At 32.9% G+C, this 27,215-nt stretch overlaps 2 protein-coding genes across 2 annotated transcripts in view; one reads left to right on the top strand and one right to left on the bottom strand.

Moving 5' to 3' along the window:
- Nucleotides 1-27,215, top strand: part of LOC107451611 (uncharacterized) — a 40,466-nt gene that overhangs the window by 7,623 nt on the left and 5,628 nt on the right. The window contains exons 2-6 of the mRNA XM_043049876.3: nucleotides 13,707-13,804; nucleotides 19,946-20,021; nucleotides 22,379-22,525; nucleotides 24,377-24,565; nucleotides 27,113-27,193. Coding sequence (XP_042905810.1) covers nucleotides 13,727-13,804; nucleotides 19,946-20,021; nucleotides 22,379-22,525; nucleotides 24,377-24,565; nucleotides 27,113-27,193 — 571 coding nt within the window. The 5' untranslated portion in view covers nucleotides 13,707-13,726. The remainder of the gene's footprint in view (nucleotides 1-13,706; nucleotides 13,805-19,945; nucleotides 20,022-22,378; nucleotides 22,526-24,376; nucleotides 24,566-27,112; nucleotides 27,194-27,215) is intronic.
- LOC122270845 (TD and POZ domain-containing protein 4) lies at nucleotides 520-1,626 on the bottom strand. Its single transcript, XM_043049864.2, has one exon. It carries the CDS (start codon nucleotides 1,624-1,626, stop codon nucleotides 520-522), a length of 1,107 nt encoding a protein of 368 aa, XP_042905798.2.

The raw sequence follows: 27,215 nt of genomic DNA on the forward strand, positions 1-27,215 counted from the left end.
AGTTAAGATTGTATTAAGATTTTTTGTCAATTAATGTGTTTAATGAAAACAGTTTTTAAAACAATCATAAAAATACTATTTTTTCTTTGAGCTTAACATAGACTTAGATATTGATAGTTTTTTTTTTTAACATTTTGCATAACGATTTGTTTCAAATTAAATGTGACCGTTTGTTTTATTTTTTAAATAAAATGGAAAATTTAAGTTGAAATATTTTTAGTAATTTTTCTCGTATCTTCACACATTGTACAAAATATTACTGAAAAAATACGAACTAAGCATCAATAGGTGCATACTCAAAATGTTCCGGGGAAAACAAGTTCAACTGAAATGGTTTCTTTCAATTAGTTCTATTGTATAGAATTAATTGGGTAAACAACAGATTGTTCTTCCAAAATTATTTGGATAAACAACAGATTGTTTACCCAAAAACCTTCATACCAGTAATAGTAGAAAATATAATTCGCAAACAATTTGAAGGCAAATGCAAATTATTCTGCAGAAAACAAAACAACAGGCTTATAAATACATGTCTGCTATTTCTTTTCGATCTGTTGGAAAAACAAACTGTCCTTTATGGAAATTTTGAATCTTTTCAACAATTTCGCTTACATCAAACGTTTTTGCTTCTTCTGCTAACTCAGGCTGAGTAAGTTGTAACGATTTCCACTCATCTGTTACTATTATTTCATCGTAACAGTTCTGAACAAACGCCATAGACCACATTTTTAAACGTTTATCTTGATACAAGTGAGCTAAGGATAGAATTCTAGGGACATTTTCAACACACGTGTTTTTAATTAAATCCACGCCACATTCCAGTTTCAGATCCAGGATTGCATATTTATCGGCTGCTCTGTAAAGGTCTGCAATTTCTTGAACGGTATGAAGAACCATGCTTTCACCGTTAGTATACGAAATCAGACGATTCAAAGTGGTATAATCCATATCTGGAATAAAAACTCGCTTGTTTCTCTTTTCGAACATTTCAGTCGTAAACATTCGAGCGAATACCTGAGATCGCTTGCAGAGTTTGTTGCTTAAAATTGCATCTATATCATCAATCCGCATCATCAAAGTCAAAGTTTTGTCATCTTGCGTAATTAGTTCCACTTGTTCTTCTTTTGAGGCTTCTTTAACGTGGATTTTGATTTTGGTAGCTTTTTTAGACGGGCGCGGAAATTGAATTTCATTCTTAAATATTACGTATTTGAGGTTGTAACAGATTGTCAAGCTGTCTTTCCGCACAAACTCACTATCTGTCATAATCCTTTCACGATTCACAAATCTGTGCAGGCCTAATGTACCATCTACAGTTTCATTTGAAAATGATTGGAAATACCTTTGATTTCCATCCACATCAAGTAAAGATAAAACACACTGAAGGCTAAGCTTGTAAGGATCCAATGGACGAACTAAAAGATCCACCGACACGTAACCATCATTCATAGCACAATTTCCGTTCGGATATATCCTAAAGCTGAATAAAGTTTGATCGAGAAAAGTGTAATTCATTGAAAAAATGTCACATTGTCCCACATCATAAGTGCTGAAGTTCAACACTGTCACAGAACCAGTGCATTCTTCTTCAGTGTAAAAATCAACTTCCTGTATTTGGTCAGCCATTGTTTTTGCAAAACAACTTACAAGGAAAGAGGTAATTGTTTAATAAAACGTGAGACGAAAGCAACATCTACTCAAAGTTTCAATTTCATGATAGATAATAAAGGTAAATAATCTCTAAGAATTTTGAGATAAGTTACTGATAAAAGAAATTCTAGTGATAAACGAACAATAAATTAAGAAAAAAAATTTTATTTCCATTCTTTGAACACTTTAACTAAGTATCAATCAAAAATGTTTTTCGAGCTATAATATCATTAATCATTTGTGTAGGTAATGTTTATAAAATTAAATTTGAGTCTTTAATTAAGAACAGCTTTTTCGTTAATAACTCTATGAATTAAAAGTCTCAAGTTAAACATTAGATGTTAATTATGTTGCTTTTAGTGGAAAATAATATGAGTAAAATGATTATTCATATATCTTAAAGCAAAATTGCTTAAACTGTTTTTTAAAGGAAGTCTACAACTTTACGATAAAACTGAATTATTTTTCGGAGAAAAAAAAAATTCTGTTTTATTTTAGAAAATAACTTTCGAAAAATTATGTAAGTTTAAACTAAATATACATGTATCAATACATCAATTGTTTTAATCTCGTCTGCTTAGAGAAAAAAAAATATGTTCTTCAAAACTATCAGAATATGTTAAATTTACTATGTTTCAGGAGTTATGGAAGCACCAAAAATCTTGGTAAAATTTACCGAAGCACTTTGGCAATGATTTTGGTAAAATTAGCAACAAAAAATAGTATAGGCGAAAAAATTTGGTAAATGCGGAAGTTTGGTAATTTTATCATGACATCTTAGAATATATAGCTAAAAACTATTTCTTTGGTTAAATTTACTTTTCAGGTTTGCATTTTTTACCGTACATTTTGGTTTTATTATTCCGAATTAGGTTTTTTTTTCTTTTACTATAAATATCATTACCATACAATAAGATAATTTAACCAAACTTTTTTTCTCCGTGTGGCGATAATTTTACTATAAAAATTCAGATGAAAGCTCGTATCTTTTTTAACTTTTCATCTTCTTCTAAAAAAATGTGATTGCAAAAAAAATTGGCTAATTTATTTGACAAGTCAGTTTTATGTAAGTACAAAGATCCCTGCGAAATCATTACAAGTCAAACGGACTGATTGCTATTGCCGTCATATTTTTATGAAATGAATTGTGATTTTTTGTGTTCATTTTATGAAAATTGTTTATGGAATAGTACATGATAAAAAAGAAATAAAACAATATTTACAAATTATTTGAATCAATACTATTAAGAGGCCATTCGAAGTTAGACTCAATTTAAAAAAAACAGCGCAGCTAAAGAAGGTGGCTCATACTTTCATAAAGTCTAAAGCGTCTTTATTTATGAGACAATTTCCTTCATTAGAAAGTAAAAAAAGAAACAACTATATAATTATACCATTAAATTTCTTTTCTTATATATATATATATATATATATATATATATATATATATATATATATATACACTGAGTGGCCAAATTATTATGACCACCCCTTCAGTACGCTGTTGGGCTACCTTTTGCACGTATTACTGCCTTAATTCGTCTGGGCATGGATTCTATGAGATGTTGGTAGGTGGTAGAAGGTATGCCAGACCATGCTAGCTGAACTGCACTTGCCAATTCCTGCAAATTTGATGGTACTGGATCCATCTGTCTGAGCGCCAGTTCTGTTTCATCCCACAAATTCTCAATTGGATTGAGATCTGGGGATTGCCAACGAAGCAAGTTAAATTCTCCGTCATGCTCTTCAATGCCAGCTTCATGACAAGGAGCGTTGTCCTGCTGGAAGTATCCATCCCCGCCAGAGTACACCATTGACATAAACGGATGTACTTGATCTGCGATGATACTTAAATACCCTTGGGCATTAAGGCGTTGTGGTACAGGAATTAAAGGACCCATACAATACCAAGAGAACATTCCCCATACCATAACGTTGCCACCACCAGCTTGAAGTATCGTGGCAATGCAGTTGGGGTCCATGCTTTCGTGCTGTTTTCTCCATGGTCTCATCCTGCCACCTGCGCGATGCATTTGAAATCGTGATTCATCGAACCACATGACCCTCTTCCAATCATCTATTGTCCAATGTTTGTGCTCCTTTGCAAATTGGAGACGTCTGCGCTTATTTAAAGCAGATAGTAGAACAGGTCGTCTGCTTCCATACCCTATACGGCGCAATGTGCGTGGAACACTCCGTTCAGAGACGTTCACAGTTGCTCCTTGATTAAGATCACTTGCAATTTATCGCACAGTTGCTCCCCTGTTGCGCTGCACAACCCTGGCCAGCCTTCTCTCTGATCGAGCATTCAGTACCCTGTGACAACCACAAGTCTGACGTTGAGACCCGGTTTTTTTGCTTGATTGTCCATTCTTTGTACACATTAACAACTGCTGCTCTAGAACACTTCACAAGTGCAGCCATTTTGCTGATACTCGTTCCGACACATCTCGCACCCACAATCATTCCAAGTTGAAATTCAGTTAAATCACTTTTCTTTCCCATATCTGAGCAAGCAACACAGTATAACTGATGACTCACTTGTCCAGCATTCCCGTGTTATAGTTATCTTGCCCTCTAACGGCAGCGCTGTGACGCAATAACTCATTTGCATAAAACTCTGAGGTGGTCATAATAATTTGGCCACTCAGGGTATGTATATATATATATATATATATATATATATATATATATATATATATATATATATATATATATATATATATATATATATATATATATATATATATATATGGGGCGGAATAATAAATGGAATTTTCTTATTGGTTAAGAGTTAGACATTGTTTTAAATTTAACTAAAGACGATTCTATTTTTTTAAAAATATTTTAAAGATAAAATCAATGATGTTTACTCGCTTATGGCTCTATTTGATAAAAAAAAGAGTTTTTTTTTTCGCATGATGTTCAGCATCATACTTTTTAATTTATAATTTTAAAAAAAAGAAAAGATACTTAGAGGGTGCTTTTTGTCTTAAAAAATAACTGGTTTTTGGCCAAAATATTTCACGTTTTTTATAGTACAATACCAAAGGTCTTCGACCTTAATTGTTTTCTTTTTCTTTCTTTTTTATAGAATATTGTTTTTTTCAACATAAAAAAAAAATAGAAAATAAGTTTTTCTTCTTCTGTTTTTGGTAATTAAAAATATAAAAAGCTGTTATAAGCCAAAACATTTCAAATTTTTTTATTATAGTGAAACAACAAAACTACTGAAAATTTACTAAAACAGTGATATAGCATTTGATTGAAAGGGTCAGAAATGTCCAGGATAAAATTTTAGAACTGTATAAATCGTTCTTTCTCGAATAACAAGACTTCTTTTTTTTTGTCACGTTCTCTTATGGAGAATGAGAACTCTTAGTTAGCTCTGTTGCAACATCAATCACGAGAATGGAGAGTTAGTCTAGATATTTGTATTAACACGGAAGTGTAACAACTCTGGCTGGTTGCTAGGCAACTAAACGACTTTTTCTTATTATTCTTGTTATTAATGTTTTTGTATATTATATCGTCTTTCTGTGTGTCAGTGAAAACAAAAGGAAATGGTTTTTATTCGATAGCTGTAAAAGCTAACATTATGGTGCTGAAACCCGGAACAAGACAATCCAGTGGACAAACTATCAAGAGGCGTTCCACCATCTACAATGAAAGATCTCAATATCTGGTGGAACGGACCCACTTGGCTGACTGAACACAGAAAGCTGGCCAGATTCTAAAAACGATTGCTCACATAATTAGGAGGTAAAGAAGAATAAAGAAATTCGAACGTTTCATGTTACTACTTCTCAACCCATCATAGAAGCAAAGAACTACAGCTCCTACTTCAGACTGCTACGTGCTACTGCATGGATTCTGCGCTTTATCTCGAACTGCAGATCTCAAGACGAGAAAGTCGGAGAACTTGACACTGTAGAAGTATATGATGCTAGAAATTGTTGTTGTTACTTATTCCACTTGCTCAGAACAAGGCTAGACCAGGTCCAGAAGACCGTTCACAGACAGAAAATCATATACAATCGCGGGACCCTCCAAGATAAGATTCTTCTCTAGCCCCATACAGGGCAGCAAATGATCAGGTGTAGCCTGATGCACATTACATTTTAGGCATACAGGGTAAGTCTTTTGACCCTGAACAAATGTTAGTCCGCGAGTATGACCACTGATTACTTTTGTGATAGCTGTCTACAGTTTCCTATCACCTTTTAGCTCCAGGGCAGCCCCAGGACTGTTTTGTTGATACCAACCATGACTAGGTGGAATCCTCCAAGTCCTGTTATTGTCGGCCTTTACTTTTGCGTAGATTTCATTGCATGTTAGAAGGACACTCTACTATCTATAGGATCATTAGCGCCCTCTTTGGCCAGTTCATTAAAGTAAAGGTTTACATGAGAGGGGATCCACTGTAGATGTATGCTATTGTGAGAAGAGTAAGTCTTCGAATTGTTAACGATATTCAGGCCAATTCTGTGACCAATGTTTCGCCAATTGCTCAGATATTGTATTGGGCTCTTACTATCCGTAAAAATCCAGATATTCTCTGTACTCTCAATGGAAATCATGTGTTCCAGAGACACGTTTATAGCGATTAGTTCTGACAACATATGATGCTAGAAATTACTGGATACAAGCAATTCATAAGTAGTCATTTCCGTTATAGAATGTGAAGCTTTATCAACATCCAAGCCACTGCCAAAAAATTCATACATTACAAAATTCAACCCACTTTTTGAAAATAAATTAATACGTATTAGTGGTAGATTACGGATTTTGAGTTTATCAGAGTCCCAAAAACTTCCTATTCAGGATTGGGCTAATGATGCGGACATTAATCACGAGAATGGAAAGTTAATCTAAATAATTGTATTAACACGGAAGTGTAACAACTCTGGCTGGTTGTTAGGCAATCAAACGACTATTCCTTATTTTTCTTGTTATTAATGTTTTTGTATATCATCTGTTTGTGTGTCAGTGGAAATAGAAGGAAATGGTTTTCATACGATAGCTGTAAAAGCTAACAAGCTCTTCACCACTCTCATAAGGAGAATTAATATGATTTGTTAAAAGGTCAGCTGCGTGGGAGGACCAAAAATAAGAATTGCTTAATAATTTAGTTCTCTGGTAAACAGAAAAAATATTTTTTTTTTCACTTTTACCAGCAATGAGGAATTAACGAAGAGAATAGATCTAACCTTATTAGCATTAAATTTTAATTAAAATAGTTACAGTAAGTTAAAATTTCAAATTGACAATTAAATTTTATTAACCCCTTAACGATCTGTTAATTTTCAAGAAAACGGTCATAAAAGTGCTTATTTTTTTGGCTTTTGTATTTGTATTAGATTAGTGCTGACATCTAGCTTAAAAAAAAGTAACTATCTACAATTACCTTAAAAATATCCTGGTACTGCCATCTGGTGTGTAAAATGAGAAATAAAATGTTTTCCGGGCAAAAGAAAAGAATAGTTTTAGTCTTATTGGCGCGTTACTACTGAACACTCCAGTCTGTCAATATCACGAGAGCGAGAAATAGAGGGCGAAACCTCACCCCGTCATTTTCACGGGAGCAAGACTTGCTTTAAAAAAAAAAAAAAAAAAAAAAAAAAAAAAAAAAAAAAAAAAAAAAAACAATATTATTTATAATTTGGTTTGTGGTATCAGCGGCTTATTGGATCACACTAAACGGCGGGCACTGTATTTGTCTTACGTTGCCCCGAATGGGGTACCAAATACAAATAATGTTTTTAAAAATTTGGTCATTATTAAAAATTGGGCACTGAAAAGTTGGTTTACAGAACTATTCTTTAGAGCAGCTGTTCCCAATTTTTTTCCGGCTGTGGAACCCTAAATGATCGACCTTCTTTTGGAGGAATCCCGAGAATTAATGAAAACATTTCATTAGCAATTGTGATCATATAAATTAACCAAAGACAATTAACTATTTTGAAAATAAGTAACTATCTAAATTTTATTGATTAATTTGAAATTCTTTGGTGAATGAAGGAAGAATGAAATTTTTTCATCATATCGTTTCCTTAATATTAGTCTTAAAATTGGGTTTTTATGTCAGACTGATGAATTAACAGGCGTGGAACGATATCTAGTCTAGTTTTTAATTTGATTTTAGTGTATGCATGAACTATAAATGAATGAGCTGAAATATGGTTTCCATTAAAATAGGAAGAAAATAAATGCTGAGAATGGTCATCAGAGAACCTTCATAATTAAATTTTGGTCATTTTTATTTGAAGCGAAATACTTTAAAAGATTTTCATAAAAATCGAGACAATATTTAAATAACAAATAGATTATTAATCGAATAGAAATTCAATAACAAGTTTCGAAAATTATAACTGGTTAAAAAATTTCCGAACACTCGGAACCCCTGTGGACCCTTCAACGGAACTCTAGGGTTCCGCAGAACACTATTTGGGAATCACTGCTTTAGAGTATCATGAGATGTCTGCGAAATTATCGTGCAATAAAGTGGGGTAAATGAGATTTATGTGTTTTTTTTAAAATAAAATCTATATATATATTTCTCTTACACGGCGACAAAAAAAAAGCCTCATTACAACTCCCCGAACGGCAACGCTAGAAAATCGACCAATGATTGCCGCTAAAAATTTCACATGCCAAATCTAGCTGAGGTGGCTCAACATATAGCGCTTTTAAAAACGGAAACTGAAATAACCTTAAGCTAGGCAGAAGTGAGTAGTCTTTGTCGATATATCTCTATTTTAGAATTTTGTCGAAAGCGCTTTTTTTCACGAATTTATTTGTTTTATTATTGTTATTAGTTATTCATTGAAAAATGAGTCTCAGTCAGGCTGTTACGCTTTAAGATTTTATACTATAGCACATTTCTAATAGGTTTAACGAATTACATGTCATTTATTTGAATTCAAATTTATTTTAATGACTTAGTATTTACTAAAAAGATGTAATTTTTTTAAAAAAAAAAAAAAGTTTTTATATGGATTTGAATGATTGTTTTGAATTCTTAGAATTTTGTGCATTTGCAATGTACCTAAGTTAGTAGCGAGCGAAGCGATCTTGGTTTGCGAAGCAAACCATATAAGATTGCGTAGCAATTTTCGGGGGTTGGAGAGAGTTAGCGAGCAGGGGGCGCAGCCCACTAGTATATCTATAATAATTTAGACTACATGAAATCCTCCCAATGCTCCCCTAAACACTTTGAAAATGCATTTTTAGTCTATGGAAATCCGATTTACTAGATAAATGGTAATTAATATGTTTTTTCCCCGCCCCAGCTGTGCATGCAGAAAGAAACAGGAGATATAATAAAATGATAGGTTATAAAGCTACCCAACTCGACAATACAATGCCAAAAGTATACAAAAACCCTTGTATGATTATCTCAGTCCATGCTTCTTGTCACTTGTTCTCAGCGGTGTGAAACATGTGTCATAGGATAAAACTTCGACCTAAATAACTTGGTAGAAAGGCATAATAAGGACGTTTGGTAAAATAAAAGGTGAGCGCCAAAGTTTTACTGGATTTCGTCCAGTTACTTCATAACCACCCGCACACCGACAGCAGCTGACAATCCATAAATAACCTTGGTTACAAATGAAAGATTATTTTGCTTTTTATCACTCCCCCCTTCTTCTTTTTTCTTGATCATAATATTCTCACACATTTTTATTTTTTAAGAGAAGAATTCGAAAAAGAGAAGACTTGTTGGCGAGCTGATTGGAGATATGATTTAGCTCGTAGCAGCCAAGCAAAGACTGTAATTGGGAAGATGGCATATTGCCTGACCTCTGTCTTTGACTTAAATAAATTTATTTTATGATTTGAAAAATATGTTCCGACGCTTTTTTCTTAGATGTCAACATTGAAATAGTAACCTAATTCACTGATGCACTAGTTATTTTATTATCTCACGAAATTAACTAGCTTTCCTGCCTGTGAGGACGGAGTCTTGCAAGCAAAACTTAACCACTTCCCGTTCAATTAGAGTACTCAACTCCATGAGTAAAGGTTAAAATGAAGAGTCAATCACTTCCTGACATCGATAATAATAAAAGTTTGTTTGAGTGTGTCCCTTTTATAAGTCCAGAATTATTTATCTTGAAATCGGATGAAAGGAACAACCTCCAATACCTAAGAATCACTTAATTAGATCGTTCGGGACGGTCGTTTGAGAAATTGAATTTTTTTCGAGCCCTCGAAGGGGATAAGTACCAATAAAAATCGAGTGATAGTGGTAAATTTTGATTATCATGAGTTGCACCCAAGCAGAAGCATCCTGCCAAGTAAAGCTGGATGCAGTCTATCTTTATTTTGATGATATGAATGCGAACTTCTAAAAACATGCTTTACTTTATCTAATAACGTAAAGCTACCGGCAAGGGCAAAAAATAGAATAAATTGGAGTTATTTTAGATTTATTAATTATGTTGGTATATGTCTTTCAGTTTTGAGCAGGTTTTAGTAGTGTTATTAAGTACTGATTTCTGATTTACTTATAAATTTTTTTTCACCTCGTACGAAGAACGGGCATTCATCTATAGTTATTGATAATTGGGATCTATTAAAACTGAAATCCCCTGAAGTGTTCAAATATAGACAGAGCACTGTGATTAATACCAATATAAATTATAGTTGTTTTTAAAATATATAGTTGTTGTTTATAGTTGTTGTAAAATTTATCCCCAGTCAAAATTTTGTCTATTTTTGGAACTTAATCAAAAACAAACAATAACGTAAAATAATTAAAAAAATATTAAAAAATTTTTTTGTTCTTCAAGAAAAAGTAATAAATAAATATTGATTAATGACTTGATAAATCTTATTTAAATTTTCAGAAAGTGTATCAATTTATATAAAGTTAATATTAAAGTGTATTTCAAGTATTTCTGATATTTCTTTTAAAGAAAACAGATGAAAAATCATAGCCATCAGCTTTCTTTAAATATTTTATAAGAAATTATCACAACACATTTTAAAATAAACTTAACATGAAATAAACATAATGTCCTTAAATTAACACAGATTATATCAAATCGCTACATATAAGTTACATACTTACTTTTTCGTGAGAAAAAATTGTGTTTTTCTTTTTGATAATTTTATTTATTTATTTTATTTTATTTTATTTATTATTTTTTTGTCTTAGGACTCCATAAATCTTTGTAAAAAAAATTGCATTATATTTTATTCCCAATATTTTCTCATCTTCGTAGATTTGGTACTGGCAGTAAACCAGGATTAGATATTTTTGTATTGCGCAAAACTAACAAGAAAATCTTTATATCTTTTTTCTATTACACAATCTCAAAATCTTATAAAAATCTGTTTATTTTCTCTGAATAGACTAGATACTTAAAGTAGACAAAAACTAAAAATAGAGATTTTTTTTGTATTAGAATTACAATTAGATTATCAGTCCAAATATTAAGTTACTATACAAAACAGATGATAATCATAAAAATTAATATTTTAATTGAGTAAAAGTTAGAGTCGGAATTGAGCTTTCAGGAAAGTTCGAATTTTAATTTCACAAACCAAATCCTCAGCTTTGATCAGTACTCTGAAATCATGCACAAAGCTGTAACGATACAATTAATGAAGCTAAAATATCACTCCATTCCGGTGATTTTACGTTATTAGATTAAGTAAGACATATTTTTAGAAGTTCATCCCATTGAAATAAAGATTAACTGTATTTCGCGCCAATTGGTATGATGCTAATGGTTAACTCAAAATTAAATAAGTTTTTTCGGTAATTATCTCTTTTGCTGAATCGTAAAAAACCTATTACCATAGCTTCTTCAGTAGTGTTAATATTCTTGATGCCTATTAAAAACAGCACCAATTATATATACCTCTATCATATGCTCAATTACAATACTGACCTATTACCAAAATTAGTTAAGCATCATTGCCAGTAGAAATAAAAAGGCGATTTTTTTATGGTTCCTCTAAACAAATAAGTATCTTTTTATTCCTTAACTTAACTTTTAAGTAAAATACTTATTTTCTCTGAGATTGTAAAAAATAATTAAACATTGAAAAAAGCGAAATAAATTCTTTTTGTGAATAAATAGAGAAGTAAGCTAGCAAACATCACTTGTGATTTTAAGCAATTGGAATCAGATAGGCTGATTTTATATATGATACCGTACGTCGATCATATATAGGGATCACGGTCACGGCGAGTTAATGGCGTACTGCCTTGGTGACGAAGGATAGGCTCGAATACTGGCTAAAACCATCCATATGCTGGCTTAAAATATCTAGTTATAAACGTACGATGGGTTAGGTTTTCATAATTTCCAGTTCATGTCACGCAAGTTGCAAGATAGTTCTATTTTAAAAAGTTATCCCTAAATGCAATTTTATTGAGAAATCTACTTTGTTTTTTAAATTGATTCAGATTGATTAGTACGTTGAGCATTAAAGTGACACACTGGATCAACCTTTCGATGCCGGTGTTAAAATTGAATGATGTTCGAAATCACGCTGCATTCCAATTTTAAAAGTAAATGTTGCTTTTTCTAATGTCACTTGCCAATACCAGCAAACCTGTTTGGTGAAATCAAGCGAATTTAAGGAAAAGGGTTAATTAAACAAATTTTTGAAATTTTAATTTCGTATTTATTTATAATGCGAATAATCTGTTTCCAATTAGTTTATACCTAAATAAAAGGTATAAAGGACCCTATATGATTTTAATATTCCATCAAAAATAATCAGACTTGTAATGCTCACACTCACTGAAACCATTTCAACAGTACGAATTCAAGGGGAACTATCCACTTCTTTTGAAATTCATAATGGAGTTAGACAGGGAGATGCATTAGCATGTCTTCTGTTCAACATAGCCTTAGAAAAAGTTATTAGAGATGCTGGCATAAATACTACAGGTACTATATTTAATAAATCAGTGCAGATTTTGGCATACGCCGATGATGTAGATATCATCGCAAGATCTAGGACAGCACTGAGTGAAAATTTTTTGGCACTGGAAAAATCAGCTAGAAAAATTAACTTAAGAGTGAATGTAGAGAAAACAAAATATATGTATTGTGGTACAAAGGAAACCATCCCTATATTGTTTAAAATAGATTCTTTTAAATTTGAATCTGTAAAAATTTTTACTTATCTAGGATCAGAAATAAACTATCAAAATGACATCAATCCTGAAATTAGAAAAAGAATAATCGCAGCCAATCGCTGCTTCTATGGTTTAAGATCATTATTGAAATCTCACTTAATAAAAAGAAAGACTAAGATCTTACTTTATAAGGTATTAATCAAGTCAGTTTTGACTTATGCTTCAGAGACATGGACTTTAACAAAAAGGGAAGAAAAGTTATTAGCAACCTTCGAAAGGAAGGTCCTACGAACCATCTTTGGCCCTATACTCGATAACGACAACTGGAGGAAAAGATATAATTTTGAAATATATAGGATCTTTGATGGCGATGATATCATTAAATCTATTAAATTAAGTAGAATGAGATGGGCCGGGCATGTAGTGAGAATGACCCCAGAACGAACAGCATTGAGAGTCTCTAATGCAACCCCCTCCAATAAAAGACCAAGAGGAAGGCCCAAAAAGAGATGGAAGGACTGTGTAGATGAGGATTTTGCCATCCTAAAAGTAAAGAACTGGAAAACAATTGCTGGGAGAAGGACAGAATGGGAAAAGCTTCTGAGGAAGGCCCAGGCTCACAAAGGGCTGTCGTGCCAATGCTGATGATGATGAAAAGATAGAATCAAAATTAACATAGTAACATAGTGAATTCCTTGCAACATAGTAAATTCTGCGTACAAAAAAATACAAAAAAAAAAAAAACATATTTTGCCAATATAGTTAAAAAGTACTTAATCTAATTAAGATTGTAAACAGTTCTTCTTCTTGTGATAAATGAATTCTTTTATTTTCCCTTTTTTGTAATGATACCTCTTGATTATTTTAGTTTCCTAATGATGTAATGATACTTAATGATTCTTTTATTTTCCCTTTTTTGTAATGATACCTCTTTTTCCTTTAAAATTTCTAGGGCACTACTTGTAACTTGCGATGGCTAATCCAGAATATGATGAAGAAGAAGAATTAGATTTAGATTCCATTGAAGATGAACAAACTTTAATTGAACTAGTGAGTATATATTTAAAAGTAAAAACTCCTAACGAGAATATTCCATTTTAAGCTTTTAGTTCAAAATCCTAATTTACGATTGCTCATGAAATTCTTTTTTTTTTTTTTTTTACACTCACAGTTCATTTACACTTGTAACTGATTTTAATCTTTACAATTTTTATTCGAAAAATAACATTGGCTTTAATGGAGTTTAGGTCGCAAAGGAAGTTTTGTGTAAAAGTTTAAAACCCAGAAAATAGAAATATTTTAGCGAGCTTAAGTATGAGAACATATTTCTCTTTTACATTCAGATCTTGGCCCTCTAAGCTTTTCCTTTTACTTTCAGATTTGATATTCTAGATTCAGTATTCTAACTTGGGGAATCGAATCCTAGCATCTGCATGAAATTATTTTATTCCCGATGACTAAGTAAAATGATACATAGAACTAAAGAATAATAAAAAAATAGAACAATAAAACAAAGAACAAATTCGCTAAAATATTTCTATTTTCTGAGCTTATATATAATATATATATAAGCCCTAATATAATATATATATATATATATATATATATATATATATATATATATATATATATATATATATATATATATATCCTTGCCTCATAAAAAAATCTACCGATTCAGAAAACTCAAAGAAAAACTTCCGGACCGGCACTTCGTAGACGACCTGGCACGAAATCGGACATGATTTTTGGAACATGGAATGTTAGAACATTATATAGAGGAGGTGCAGTGAAAAAACTAACTGATGTTTTCTTGGAGTACAAATTAGATGTACTGGCTGTTCAGGAAATGAGGTGGACTGGAAGTGGAGTAATGGACAAGCGAAATTGCAGTATCTACTATAGCTGCCACGACAGACTACACCAATTTGGAACAGGTTTCATCGTCAACAAAAGAATCAGAGACAAAGTGATTGAATTTAAGCCAGTGAATGAAAGAATTTGCAGAATACGAATCAAAGGAAGAACGCATAATATCTCAATTATTTGCGCCCATGCCCCCACGGAGGACAAGGCGGATGAAGTTAAGGATGGATTCTATGACCTTCTAGAAAAGACACAAAGTGAATGCTGTTCAAATGATGTGAAACTGCTCATGGGCGATTTCAACGCGAAGATTGGCCACGATACAAACATGGACAGATTTGCTGGAAATGAAAGCCTACATGAAGAGACAAGCAAAAATGGCATCCGACTTATTAACTTTGCCATTTCTACAAACATGGTAATAGGGAGTACAACTTTTAAACACAAAAACATACATAAAGCCACCTGGAGATCCCCAGATGGATTAACCCAAAATCAAATAGATCACATACTTATTGATTTAAGACATAGAAGCAGTCTTCAAGACGTTCGGACATACCGCGGTGCAAATGTGGACTCCGATCACTTTTTGGTAGCCTCAAAAATACGTCACAAGGTAAATAGATATTATCATAAAGGGAGAGATAATAACGACAAAAAGATTGACATTGAGCAGCTAAAGAAGACAGAGGTAATGAAAGAGTACCGAAAAGAACTAAAAAGCAAGATTGAATCGAGTGTCGAAACTGAGACTGTGGAGACTGCGTGGCAGTCTCTTAAACAAACCATAATTAATGCGTCTGAAAAAACAATACCAGAAATGCAAGGAAAGAAAACCACCTCTTGGTTTGATGAAGAATGCTGTGCAATTACGAAAAAGAAGAATGAAGCGTATAAATTCATGATCCAGAAACGCTACACTAGGAGCGCAGAAGAAACATATAAAGAACTGCGAAGAGAAGAAAAAAGAATTCATAAGATGAAGAAACGAGAATATATGGAAGAGGTATATAAAGACATTGAAAACTTAAAAACTCAAAAGGAAGCAAGAAAATTTTACCAACTGATAAACAATGTCAGAGCAGACTTCAACCCCAGAACAATAACCTGTAAGAAGAAAAACGGAGAGCTTACTCGAGACCCGGATGAAGTTCTAGCCCGTTGGCGTGAGCACTTCGTAGATCTACTAATGGGGAGAGATAGAGAAGAAGATCTAAACACTTGTAACATGCTGCCAACCATGAGTACTGAAGGTGAAGCCATAGAACATAATACACCTACTCCTTACGACGTGGAAATAGCGTTGAGGAGGCTAAACAATAATAAATCAGCTGGACCTGATGGCTTAAAAGCCGAACTCTTTAAAATTGACGAAACGAAGCTAAACAAAGCTATATATAGCTTGATTTGTTGTATATGGACAAAGGAACAAATGCCCACTGAGTGGGATGAAGGATCTATTTGCCCTATATACAAGAAAAGTGATAAACTCGAATGTGGAAACTACAGGGGAATTACCCTTCTAAATATTGCGTACAAGATCTTCTCCATTATTTTATGCAAGCGATTGGAGACCTACACCTCGGGAATCATTGGAAATTACCAATGCGGATTCCAGAAAGGAAAAACAACGACTGACCAATTGCATACTATCAGGCAGATCTTGGAGAAAACCAAAGAGTATAACATTGACACATACCACTTATTTATTGACTTTAAAGCTGCCTACGACAGCATCAACCGAAGAAAACTACTTGAGGCTATGTTGGAGTTTAACATCCCAAAGAAGCTAATCAGCCTCACAAGAATGACACTCAAAAGAGTTTCGTGCAGAATAAAAATCTCGTCAAGTCTCTCTGAACCATTTTTCACCGAAAAAGGCCTCAGACAGGGTGATTCCCTTTCTTGCCTGCTATTTAACATAGCTTTGGAAAAGGCCATTAGAGACTCTGGTATCAACACAAATGGAACAATCTTACAAAGAACTGTCCAACTACTCGCTTTTGCTGATGATATCGACATAGTTGGAAGAACAAAGCGCTCAGTCATTGACGCTTTTGTAGCGCTTGAGAGTGCGGCGAAGGAGATGGGACTAGTTATAAATGCAGACAAAACCAAGTTTTTGATCGCAACAAATAAAACTCCTGATCGATCTCCTCTGGAGATAATGACTTACTCTTTTGAAACTGTTAACCAGTTCAAGTACCTAGGAACCTTGATCTCTAGCCACAACAACCTGAAAATCGAAATAAATAACAGAATTTCCATGGCTAACAGAAGTTTCTACGGCCTCAGAAACCAACTGAAATCCAAGTTCATCAGTGTGAAGACAAAGTTAAACATCTACAAAACTTTAATCAGGCCTATAGCTACGTATGGAAGTGAGTGCTGGACCCTAAGCAAAATAGAGGAGGAAAAACTGCTAATTTTTGAAAGAAAAATTTTGAGGAAAATCTTTGGATCTCTTCAAGAGAATAACGTATGGAGAATTCTTTACAACCACGAAATTTACAAAAAATATGACAAATTCGGTGGGACCGACATTGTGAGAACTATTAAAGCATCACGCATTAGGTGGCTGGGCCACCTCTTCAGAAATTCTGATGCCGTCCCTGCCAAAAAAGTGACTTTTTCCACAATTGAAGGGACGAGACGTAGGGGACGACCACCTACAAGATGGATAGACGACGTTGAAAAGGACCTCAAGCTGTTGGGAGTCAACCGATGGCGGGCCGTCGCACCGGACAGGGCCAGATGGAGGAAAATCTGCGAGTCAGCCTTGGCCTGTGAAAGGCTGTTGCGCTTATGAAGAAGAAGAAGATATATATATATATATATATATATATATATATATATATATATATATATATATATATATATATATATATATATATATATATATATATATATATATATATATATATATATATATATATATATATTCTAGTCAAATCTTCATTTTAATAACAACAGTAATCTAGTCGCACAAATAGAAGCAGGGATTTCATTTACTTTATTAACAGGGATATAATTAATTTAATTATATATTTTGTTTTATGAGCAATAAATGAAATCGCAATTACCATGAAAATTATTACCACAAAAAATTATTTGGCATCTTGCACTGTTAATAAGAGATGAATGTTAATATAAAGAACGTTTTTAAAGTTGATCTGCTGAAAAACGTAATTAATTAACATTCATAAAAATTTCTCAATCTTTAACCAGTTTAGAAGATAACCAATCCTTTTTTATTATTTTTTGAAAACGTGGTTATTTAAATTTACGATGAATTGTGGCTTTTATTTTAATGTATAGTCTTGACGAGAGTTTATTTTTCGATTATGTTATATCGACTATGCAAAATTCTGTAAACGCTTTATTAGATTTTTTCCTGTCAATGAAAATAAACGCCTCGAGGTTGTACCAGATTAATACACTTCGGAAAAATCATTTTCAAATCTATTTATAAACATTATTATTTTAACAAACATCTTTTTATTGAAAAATTTAATTATTACTATAATTTGTATATCACGTAATATCTAGAAATTAAAAAACAATACACTAAATAAAATTAAATAATTTATACTTAAATTAATTCCATTTGTAAACAGAAAAATATTTGTTAAAATATGTGTAACTTAAATGAGTAGTATTATTAATAATTAAAAAATCTAGTAAACGAAATCAAATAAAATTTAAATTAATATTGCTTGCGAACTGAAAAAAATAATTAAAAAAAAGTAAGAGGAAAACAAAACAAACAACTGCACAATTTAAGTTCCAATCGTCTCATTGGTGAGCAGTTTTCTTGTCATTAGAGCACCGATCCGTTGCGGCATCTTCAACTAACTAAAGTATGCTTAAATTTTTAAATGCATTTTCTTTTTCATAATTAGCTGGCTAGTGTGCTTTATTATTTTAAGGGATGATTGCCCTTAAAGTAATCTACGAATATACCAAGTTTCCTTCACTCTCTTTATCACATGATTTTTAAAATTAATCACATTAGAAATAGGGTAAACAAACCAGTGAAGGAACATTTTAAATATATTGATTAAAAATAAGAATTTGAAAGTTTTTCTGTAGATTGATTGGTAACAATAGCTTACTGTCAAACAGCAGAAAGTCATCTAGCAATGTTTTGGATTACCTGGTCACATAGACTTCTCTGTAAAAAAAATTAAATTTTTTGTTATCTCTGCAACACCTTAGTTCTTTGAAAAAATTATAAGGTGAGTGTTTGTTTTTATATGTTTAAAGTGGAATTAATTGCATGTAATAGTTTTATTTTTCTCGCTGTGAAAATAAGAATTCAAAATATAGTTATTGAAGTTACATTTTAATTTTTTAAGCATTATAGCATAATCAAGTACTGAGATAAGGGGGTGTTTATTCACTGGATCACCAAACGATGAAAACCCAGTGAAGAAAAAAGTGTTCCTTTACTGGGTTTCTTTACTAGGTTAATGAAAATGAAAGAAAAACTTTAATTTTCTTGTACCTTTAGTGATGTTTTGCATCAAAAGTATGCTAAAAATACAAAAAACAACTTCTAACCAGTGAAGGAACAGGCATGTTCCTTTACTAGGCATAGATTTCCCAGTGAATGAACAGTATGTGTTAATATATTGACACTTTACTTTTCAATTAATGATTATAAAGAAAGTTAACGTTTTCCAAGTATTTGTATGTTATAATTTCAAGAATAGGCTTGTTTTTAGATATTTGTATGGCATATAAATTCATAAAGAGCATTAAAAAATAACCAAAATTAAGTGTTCCTTTACTGGGCAATTTTGTGTTCCTTCACTTGGTCTTCTTACTACTCGTTATTTGAACCTCCAAAACTTTAACACAATATTATGAAAGTTCTCTACAATTTTTTTACATAATTTGCAATTAGTAGCAGATATGTCGACGCTGTCATTTAACTAAAATTACGAATTTTGAAATTCATATGATTTTTTAAAAGGCAAGCGAAGCTTAAGTGTTCCTCCACTGGTTAGTTTACCCTATGTAACGTAAATTTTTTACTAAACAAACCAATATGTTTTTTTACCATATTAAGAACATCAAAAACAATATGTTTTTTCCCCTTTAAAAGCTGTGTAACCCTTTAAAACATTAACAGATTGAAAGACGAGCGATAAACATAGAACATACTTATTTTGAAAATTTACGAAAATAATAAATATTAGTTTATCAACATTACTTTATTGAAATGACAAAAAGTTTTGCACAATGATATTTAAGCTAAAATATTCTTCAACAACAAATTTCCTTTTTGACTGAATTTTTGAAGAATGATTATTTTCTTAGTTGGATGAAGCCGAAGATTTCGATGAACGAAAAAGGATACGAGACAGATTAATGAAAGTTCAACATGAAATTAAAGGTAGGAATGTGATATTTCAATTATAAATGATTTGTTTGTTTTTTTTACTTTTTTAGTCGATGGGATGAGAATTAGTTCCATTTGTCATAAAAAGTGGTCGTATAGTTTTCATTTAATTAAAAATTTTAAGTACTTAATTTTAGTCAAAATTATAATATTACAAGCTTTAATGTGCACATTATTTATCAAATAGTATCTAGATCCAGAACTATATTTTACTCTCTGTTTGCAGTTGTATGTATGAAAATTTTATTTTATACTAAAAAAAAAAGGCTTTTAAACTACTATGTTATTAATTTTATGTAAAAATATGTATTAATTTATCATAAATTCATCATTGACTTTTTCGGAATTTTAAGTCTACTTTTCCTGTTTTTTGAAATCTTTCGCGATTTGTTTTTTCATGTTGTTATTCAAAATAAGGAACAAAAGTGCTGCTTGCATTTTAATATATTTGTTAGCAGTTTCGATATATTTTAACCATCAAATCAAGCATCAAATAACCATGTTAATATCTTCCCATCATAGCCGTGTCATGTGCTTGAAAAATACATTTTTGAAAGTGCTTAAAAACAAAAATCTTAAATTATATCAGACTTTCAATGGAAGTCAAGTATTACCGAACAGTTTCATCAAAAATACCGATGAAAGACAATGACGTGAAAAATCGGTTTTCTCCAAGAGTTATTACAAAGTAAAGATGGGGTATATACTGTGGAAAAATCTTTCCTTTCTGCGTGCAAAGAAAAGATCTAGGGAAAAAGATATACCATTAAATATATAGGAAATGTTGCAATAAGCATTAAAAATGTTCTTTTGTTGCTCAGAAAAAACTGTTTGCTTCAATGAAAAAGAATTTATTAAAGGGACTGCAACAAAGAAACCAAATTATTAAAATTATTATTATTATTAAAAAAAGTGTTCGTTTTAAATCAAAATGTATTATTTAAATCACAAATTTTTGCTTTAGGGCCATAGCTGTTGAAAGAATTTAGTAAAAAACACGAATGAACTTTTCTCACAGGAATGAAAGATGCTGAAGAAAAAGTTAAAATTTTAGTATACGCGGACATTAATTATGTTAATTTAAGACACTTATTTAATTACATCTAAAAAATAAATTGTTAATTATGTATCTAACTTTATATATATATATATATATATATATATATATATATATATATATATATATATATATATATATGCACCGAAGAGCCATTAAATTATGACCACCCTACTAATAACATGTAGGACCACCTTTAGCCCTCAATACTGCTAGCACCCGCCGTGGCATTGATTCCACAAGGTGCTGATATGTAGTCTGAGGTATCTGGTACCAAGCGCTCACCAACTGGTCCCTCACATTGCGAGGGGGTAGCGTGGCAGCACGAATTTGGTTTTCCAAGTAGGACTACAAATGGTCTATTGCATTAAGGTCAGGTGAAGGAAAAACTGTTGCCATGAATGGGTGAACCTGGTCTGCAACTATGTTCAAGTAGCTTACAGACGTCAGGGATTGTTCTATGAGGATTATTGGTCCAAATGAGCCCCATGAAAACATGGGCGAGCCCATTGTTATAGATGGAGGGTGGTCATAATGTAATGGCTCTTCGGTATATATATATATATATATATATATATATATATATATATATATATTTAATGATGGTGTCGTAGTCTTCTATTGTTGTCGGTATATTTTTATTGTAAAAACTGTTTTACGCTATGAAATAACAATTATTGCGAAGCAATCATCGTTGTTGGTGAATTGGGGGATTAGCCCACTAGTAGATATATTAAACTGCTAATTTATTTTTGTAGTAATTTATAAATGTTTTTTAGGTTTAGTGCCATTATTACTAGTGCATAAATCAAATCAATAAAAGTCAAAAAAGTATCAGAAAGTAATTTGTCGATTTATAGCTCAACGGTCAAGTTATAGATACACATTTTGCAAAATTTTATATCTTGTTTTCAGGTTTGCTTTAAATGGTTGAAAGTACCGATATTGTAGTTCAACACTGAATCTATTTTTCTGAAAGTGCATAAGTTTCATAGGATTGAGCATTATTTGAACAAACATCGTTTCACCAGTTATGTTGATAAAAATAAATAAAAAATTCGTCGACGTTGGTTATAAAATCCCTTTTTTTTTGTGTGGAAACTATTCGCTTGATTCTTATTTAAATCTCCACTGTAAATAAAGTCAGTGGTAAGAAAGATATGCGATTATGCCACTGAGTAAAAATAAAATAAAATATTTAATTAAAATGTGATTTAAAATAAAATGCAAATATTTACCATCCGCATAGCAATTTTCCAAAAATAATCATTTTTCCGTGTGCCTTTATTCGCAGCGCAGAGGGAAAAGGATCGTCGACGGAGGGAAGAAGATCGAGAACAAGCAATTCGCAACAAAGTAAAGGAGGCTGACATGAAAAAGAAGAAGACACTAGAAATGTACAGTGAAATGGCAAAAGGCGGCACACCTGCTGGAAGGAAAGGTGAAGAAAAAAAGCCACTCTTTACTCGGAATAATTTTGCCAGATTTTGGAAAAGATGATGTTCGTAAGCCTGACAAATTTTAAATTAATGAGAAATGGGGACAATCATCTCCTGATTAAGGAGACAAGTTCCGGGCTCACTTTTCTATTCCCTCATTATTAAGTTCCTAAACTCGTCCGAGCCCCAAACATCACCTCCCTTCAGACAAAATTTCTCTGTTAAAAAAAAAATAGTCCCTGTTTAAAGTAATGAATACAAAAGTAGAGTGCTTAAACACCGAGGATACTTCTAGTTTATGGAACGTGAACTGTCTATTACTGTTACCTTTATTTGTACTTTATTCATTATTTATATGTGTGCTTTATTTGAACAGTGATCCAACTGTATTAAAAAAAGAAATAGACCATCGCTTTCATAACCGTAATTTTTAGATTATTTCAAATTTATTGTTGTAGATGTTGTAGTTAATTTACGTCGCACTAGAGCTGCACAATGGGCTATTGCCGACGATCTGGGAAACATCCCTGAGGATGATCCGAAGACACGCCATCACAATTTTGATCCTCTGCAGAGGGGATGGCACCCTCGCTTTGGTGGCCCGACGACCTGCACGCGAAGTCGAGCACTTTACGGTAGAACAGTTTAATGAAGATCCATACCGCACACCCTCGGTCCCTACGCAGACTGATCCAAGTGGTAACCCACCCGCACACTGACAGCAGCCAGTGATGCTTGACTTCGGGGATCTGCTGGGAACCGTGTCTTGGCGACTAGTCCACTGCGGGACTGACTGCTGTCAAAAAGAGAGCACTATAAATGAGAAATGATAGGGAAAATAGTGCACTCTAATAGATCACACGACAATTCTCTACCTTCCAAGTGCACTTTAGCATCCAAATAGAGTCTCGGTGCTGCCATCTGGTGTGGCAGAAACTGGACGTCCAAATCAACATGACCAACGGTATCTCACCCATTGTGGTGGTCCTGAAAGAGTGGATACCACCTCTGGAGAACGAGCTAGGTCTGCTCATCGGCAAGACCGATTGTGCAGCTCATTGGAAATAAAAAATAATTCTCTACCTATATTGAGTTCCAAACGGAATATGTCCGGTCACCTTAACTTGTGCCTTGATTAGGAGGTCTTCTTACCTATAATCAAGATTGAAAACATAGATATGTATGGACGTGAATTGGTCACTTTTAACTAGAGTACTCAATTATTACTTTTAGTTCTCAAAGGCGGATTAGACCACTATTCAAATAAGATCTTCATACACACAGGGTTCTTATAAAATAACTTTGGCGACTCTCTGGCAAGCATACCGTTCGAAAGAAGGAAATGAAATTCTCCATGAAAGTATTATCAGGTATGAGTTCAAGAATAGTACGATAATACAGCTCTTATGGTTATGATGACAGAATCTCGGAATTTTTAAAAAAATACTCATAATTTTTGTTGTTGATAAAAACATAATCATCACAATGTAAAACCTATGTATGAGATGCGTGCCAGTAATTTTTTTTTTTTATATTTTGATAATACATATTTGTCAAGCATCATCACCTTTCGTGCTAAGAATTTCTAAATGAATTTTAAATTTTCTTTACAGTGAAGATCACTTTCCAATAAAAAAAATTAAAATTGGTGTTGGCACCACAAAATTCTAGTCTCTCGAGAGCATGCCATCTAACACCTTTATAAAAAAATTTATTCTTTTGAATGGTATTGGGTCACATATTGGCAAAGTTATCTGATGATCACTATATATCTACATTATTACTATTTATTAATAATAGAAAAAAAATAATTTATAAAAAAATAGTATAAATGGAGTATTAAATTTTTGTAGGCAGTTTATCGGGTCCTCAAGACTCAACAGGTAAGCCTAAGGATTTAGTAGAGGAGGCAATTAAAGACCGTCTACAAGCAGCGGACAATCGAAAGAAAAGAATTTTAGCTGCCTACGACCATGCTGCTAAGAGTCAACCGGCTGGACAAGCACGAATTGTCGAATTTGATGCTTTTAGAAGCGCAGATGGTAAATAAATACTTCTTTTTCTTATAATGATTCACACACTTTTCCAGTTGATATTTATTTTACTGTAATATGCATTTTAAAAATTTCAAGATGAAATTGTATAAAAATATAAGAGTAGTACCCACGAAAAAAATTATCTCCAAGCCACTGGTTTAATTACAGCTCCGGTTGCATTAAACAACTAAAAATTAAAAAAAATACATATATTTGTCTTGCTGTTCTTACATGCACCGAAAAGTCATAAATTTGGTATCTATAGGTAGAAGCAACTTGACTATAGTACAACTATTCCGAAAATTTTACGAGATAGAAAAAAAAAGTTCGATTTCCTTCGATAACGATGTTGTTATTATTGTTGTCATAGGCTATTAAGGCAAGGGATGTGATTGTTCTTGTTTTCCAGTGACGCCATCTATAGCCAAAAATTCGAATTCTGCCAAACCCGTTTATAGGGCGGACTCATTCATACATCCATTTATTCATCCACAGATCGTAACTTTGTCCTGAACCAAAGACCGACCAATCTCCAATTCAGTACCCCCAGAGGTATAATGTGTTATGGGAACATGGAGGACTTTGTGACCCGGCAGAATTAACGTGCACCAGCCAACGTTTACTATTCCTCGGTTTCGATCACGATATATCAGTTATATACAACTATTATACTTGTTATAAAAAGTGAGTAGTGATGTAGTATCGATTCTGTACAAAATTATATGCTCAACATGTTAGTGCTAAGTTGCTAACCTTCGAGTCTCTCAACGGTTTCAAACTGCTGCTAGACTTAAGTTTGAGTTTATGCTGACCATCACATCGCCGTTTGATAATTAAGGCGGTTGCAAAAATGATCAGTTGATACTATATTGCACCCTCAAGCTAAAAAACTATTTTTCAAATAATTGCTTTCTCTACTGACAAAGTGTTTCTTCCTAAAAAAATTATTTTTAACAGAATTTCCTCAATTTTTTACATTACTTTTATATAAAAATATTTTAACACATTTAAATAGCTCGGTTTAGTAAAATTAATAAGCACAGAAAATTTAAATAGCTTTAAAAATAATTACAATCGCCATTTGACATACATTGAAAGATTTTAATAAATACGTCTAGTATCTCATTTTGAGAAAATGCCCTTTTTCTCAAAAAGCTTTCTTTCGCTTCACAAATAATAAGAACATCAATAGACAGAGGTTCAAGATTTTTTATTTTATATTATACCTAGAGTTGGACAGCCCACCTATTTTTAAGTTTGCAGCTAACAATGTTCAACTCTATATCCTTGGTATTTTGAACCCAAGGAGAAATAAACTCCAGAAACAAGGATTTCTTTTTTTATATATATATAACCGGCGTTAAACAGTAGACCAATACTGAGTGTTTGACTATCAATACTCAACTCCACAGCTTTGTAATTTTGAAACCCAATCCAGAAGATAAGGGAACTCCGGGATCAAGTATTGGGAGAAATTAGGACTTTACGACAGAACTAACCCGCATTTGCGTTACAATGACTAGAAAACCAGGAAAACTTTTTACGGTTAACCCGATGGTAAGCGGATTCTGACCCATAATTCGTCCACCACAGAGGATATTTTATGTCAGCATTGTGGTCTGTGCGAGCCGGAATCAGAATTCAAATGAACCAGGTAACGCGGGGATCGAACCCAGGTCACCTCATTGGGAGCCACCACTGCTCCAGGATCAAGCATTTTATAACCATCGTTGAACAGCTGACCAAATTTTGAATTTATGACTGCAAATGTTCCGCTCCGTAATTTTGAACCCAATTCAGAAGACAAGAGAACTCCTGGATCAATCATTGGAAGAAATTTTGCTTTCGTGGAATACTTTTGTAAATAGAACTAGTCAGCATTTGCGTTATATGGAGAGGAAAACCACGCAAATTTCACACAGTTAGCCTAACGGCTAGGGGACTTTAACCCATAATCCTTCTACCACTGAGGATATTTTACGTCAGCACTGTGGTCGGTGCGAGCCGGGTGCCGAATTCGTATCGAGCAGTCATCGCTGGGATTGGGACCCAGTTCACATGATTAGAAGACGAATGCTCTATCCCATGAGTCACCAACGAGCAGATCTTCGCACTGGATTATTTGATAGAACTAACACGAAAACCTCCCATGGTTAGCCCAAAGGCTAGAAAATTTCAGCCCCTGAGACCTCGACCACTAGGGATATTTTACGTCAACAAAGTGGTAGGTGCGAGCCGGGTGCAGAATTTGAATCAACCAGCCATCACTGACATTCTAACCAGAGTCGCCATTTTAGGAAGCGAGCTTTTATTCCTTGAATCATCGCGGCTCATCCTTGAGTGTTTTTAAGAGTGGATGATGAGTAAGTTTAGAAAACTTGTCTTTTGTTTAGCAGCAAATTAAACAATCGGGGATTTGTTGATTCCGCTAATAAAGGCAAAGACATAGTCTTTATGTTCTATTGTCAATGCATAAACTTTATAGCTAATTTACTTAAATTCGCTAAAAATGTCACTTAAAATATTCATTCTCCGATTGCTTCTGTGTTTCAGTATCTAAGTTGGAACCACCGAAACCAGTTAAAGGAAGTTGCTGTTTCAGTATGGCAGGCGGAGTTCCGAAAGTGGAGAAGAGTAAGCAAAGTGGATATTTTAA

This window comes from Parasteatoda tepidariorum, chromosome 7 (genome assembly GCF_982258835.1).
Source record: "Parasteatoda tepidariorum strain Cologne lab strain chromosome 7, Ptep-v5.0, whole genome shotgun sequence".
NCBI classification, from domain to species: domain Eukaryota; kingdom Metazoa; phylum Arthropoda; class Arachnida; order Araneae; family Theridiidae; genus Parasteatoda; species Parasteatoda tepidariorum.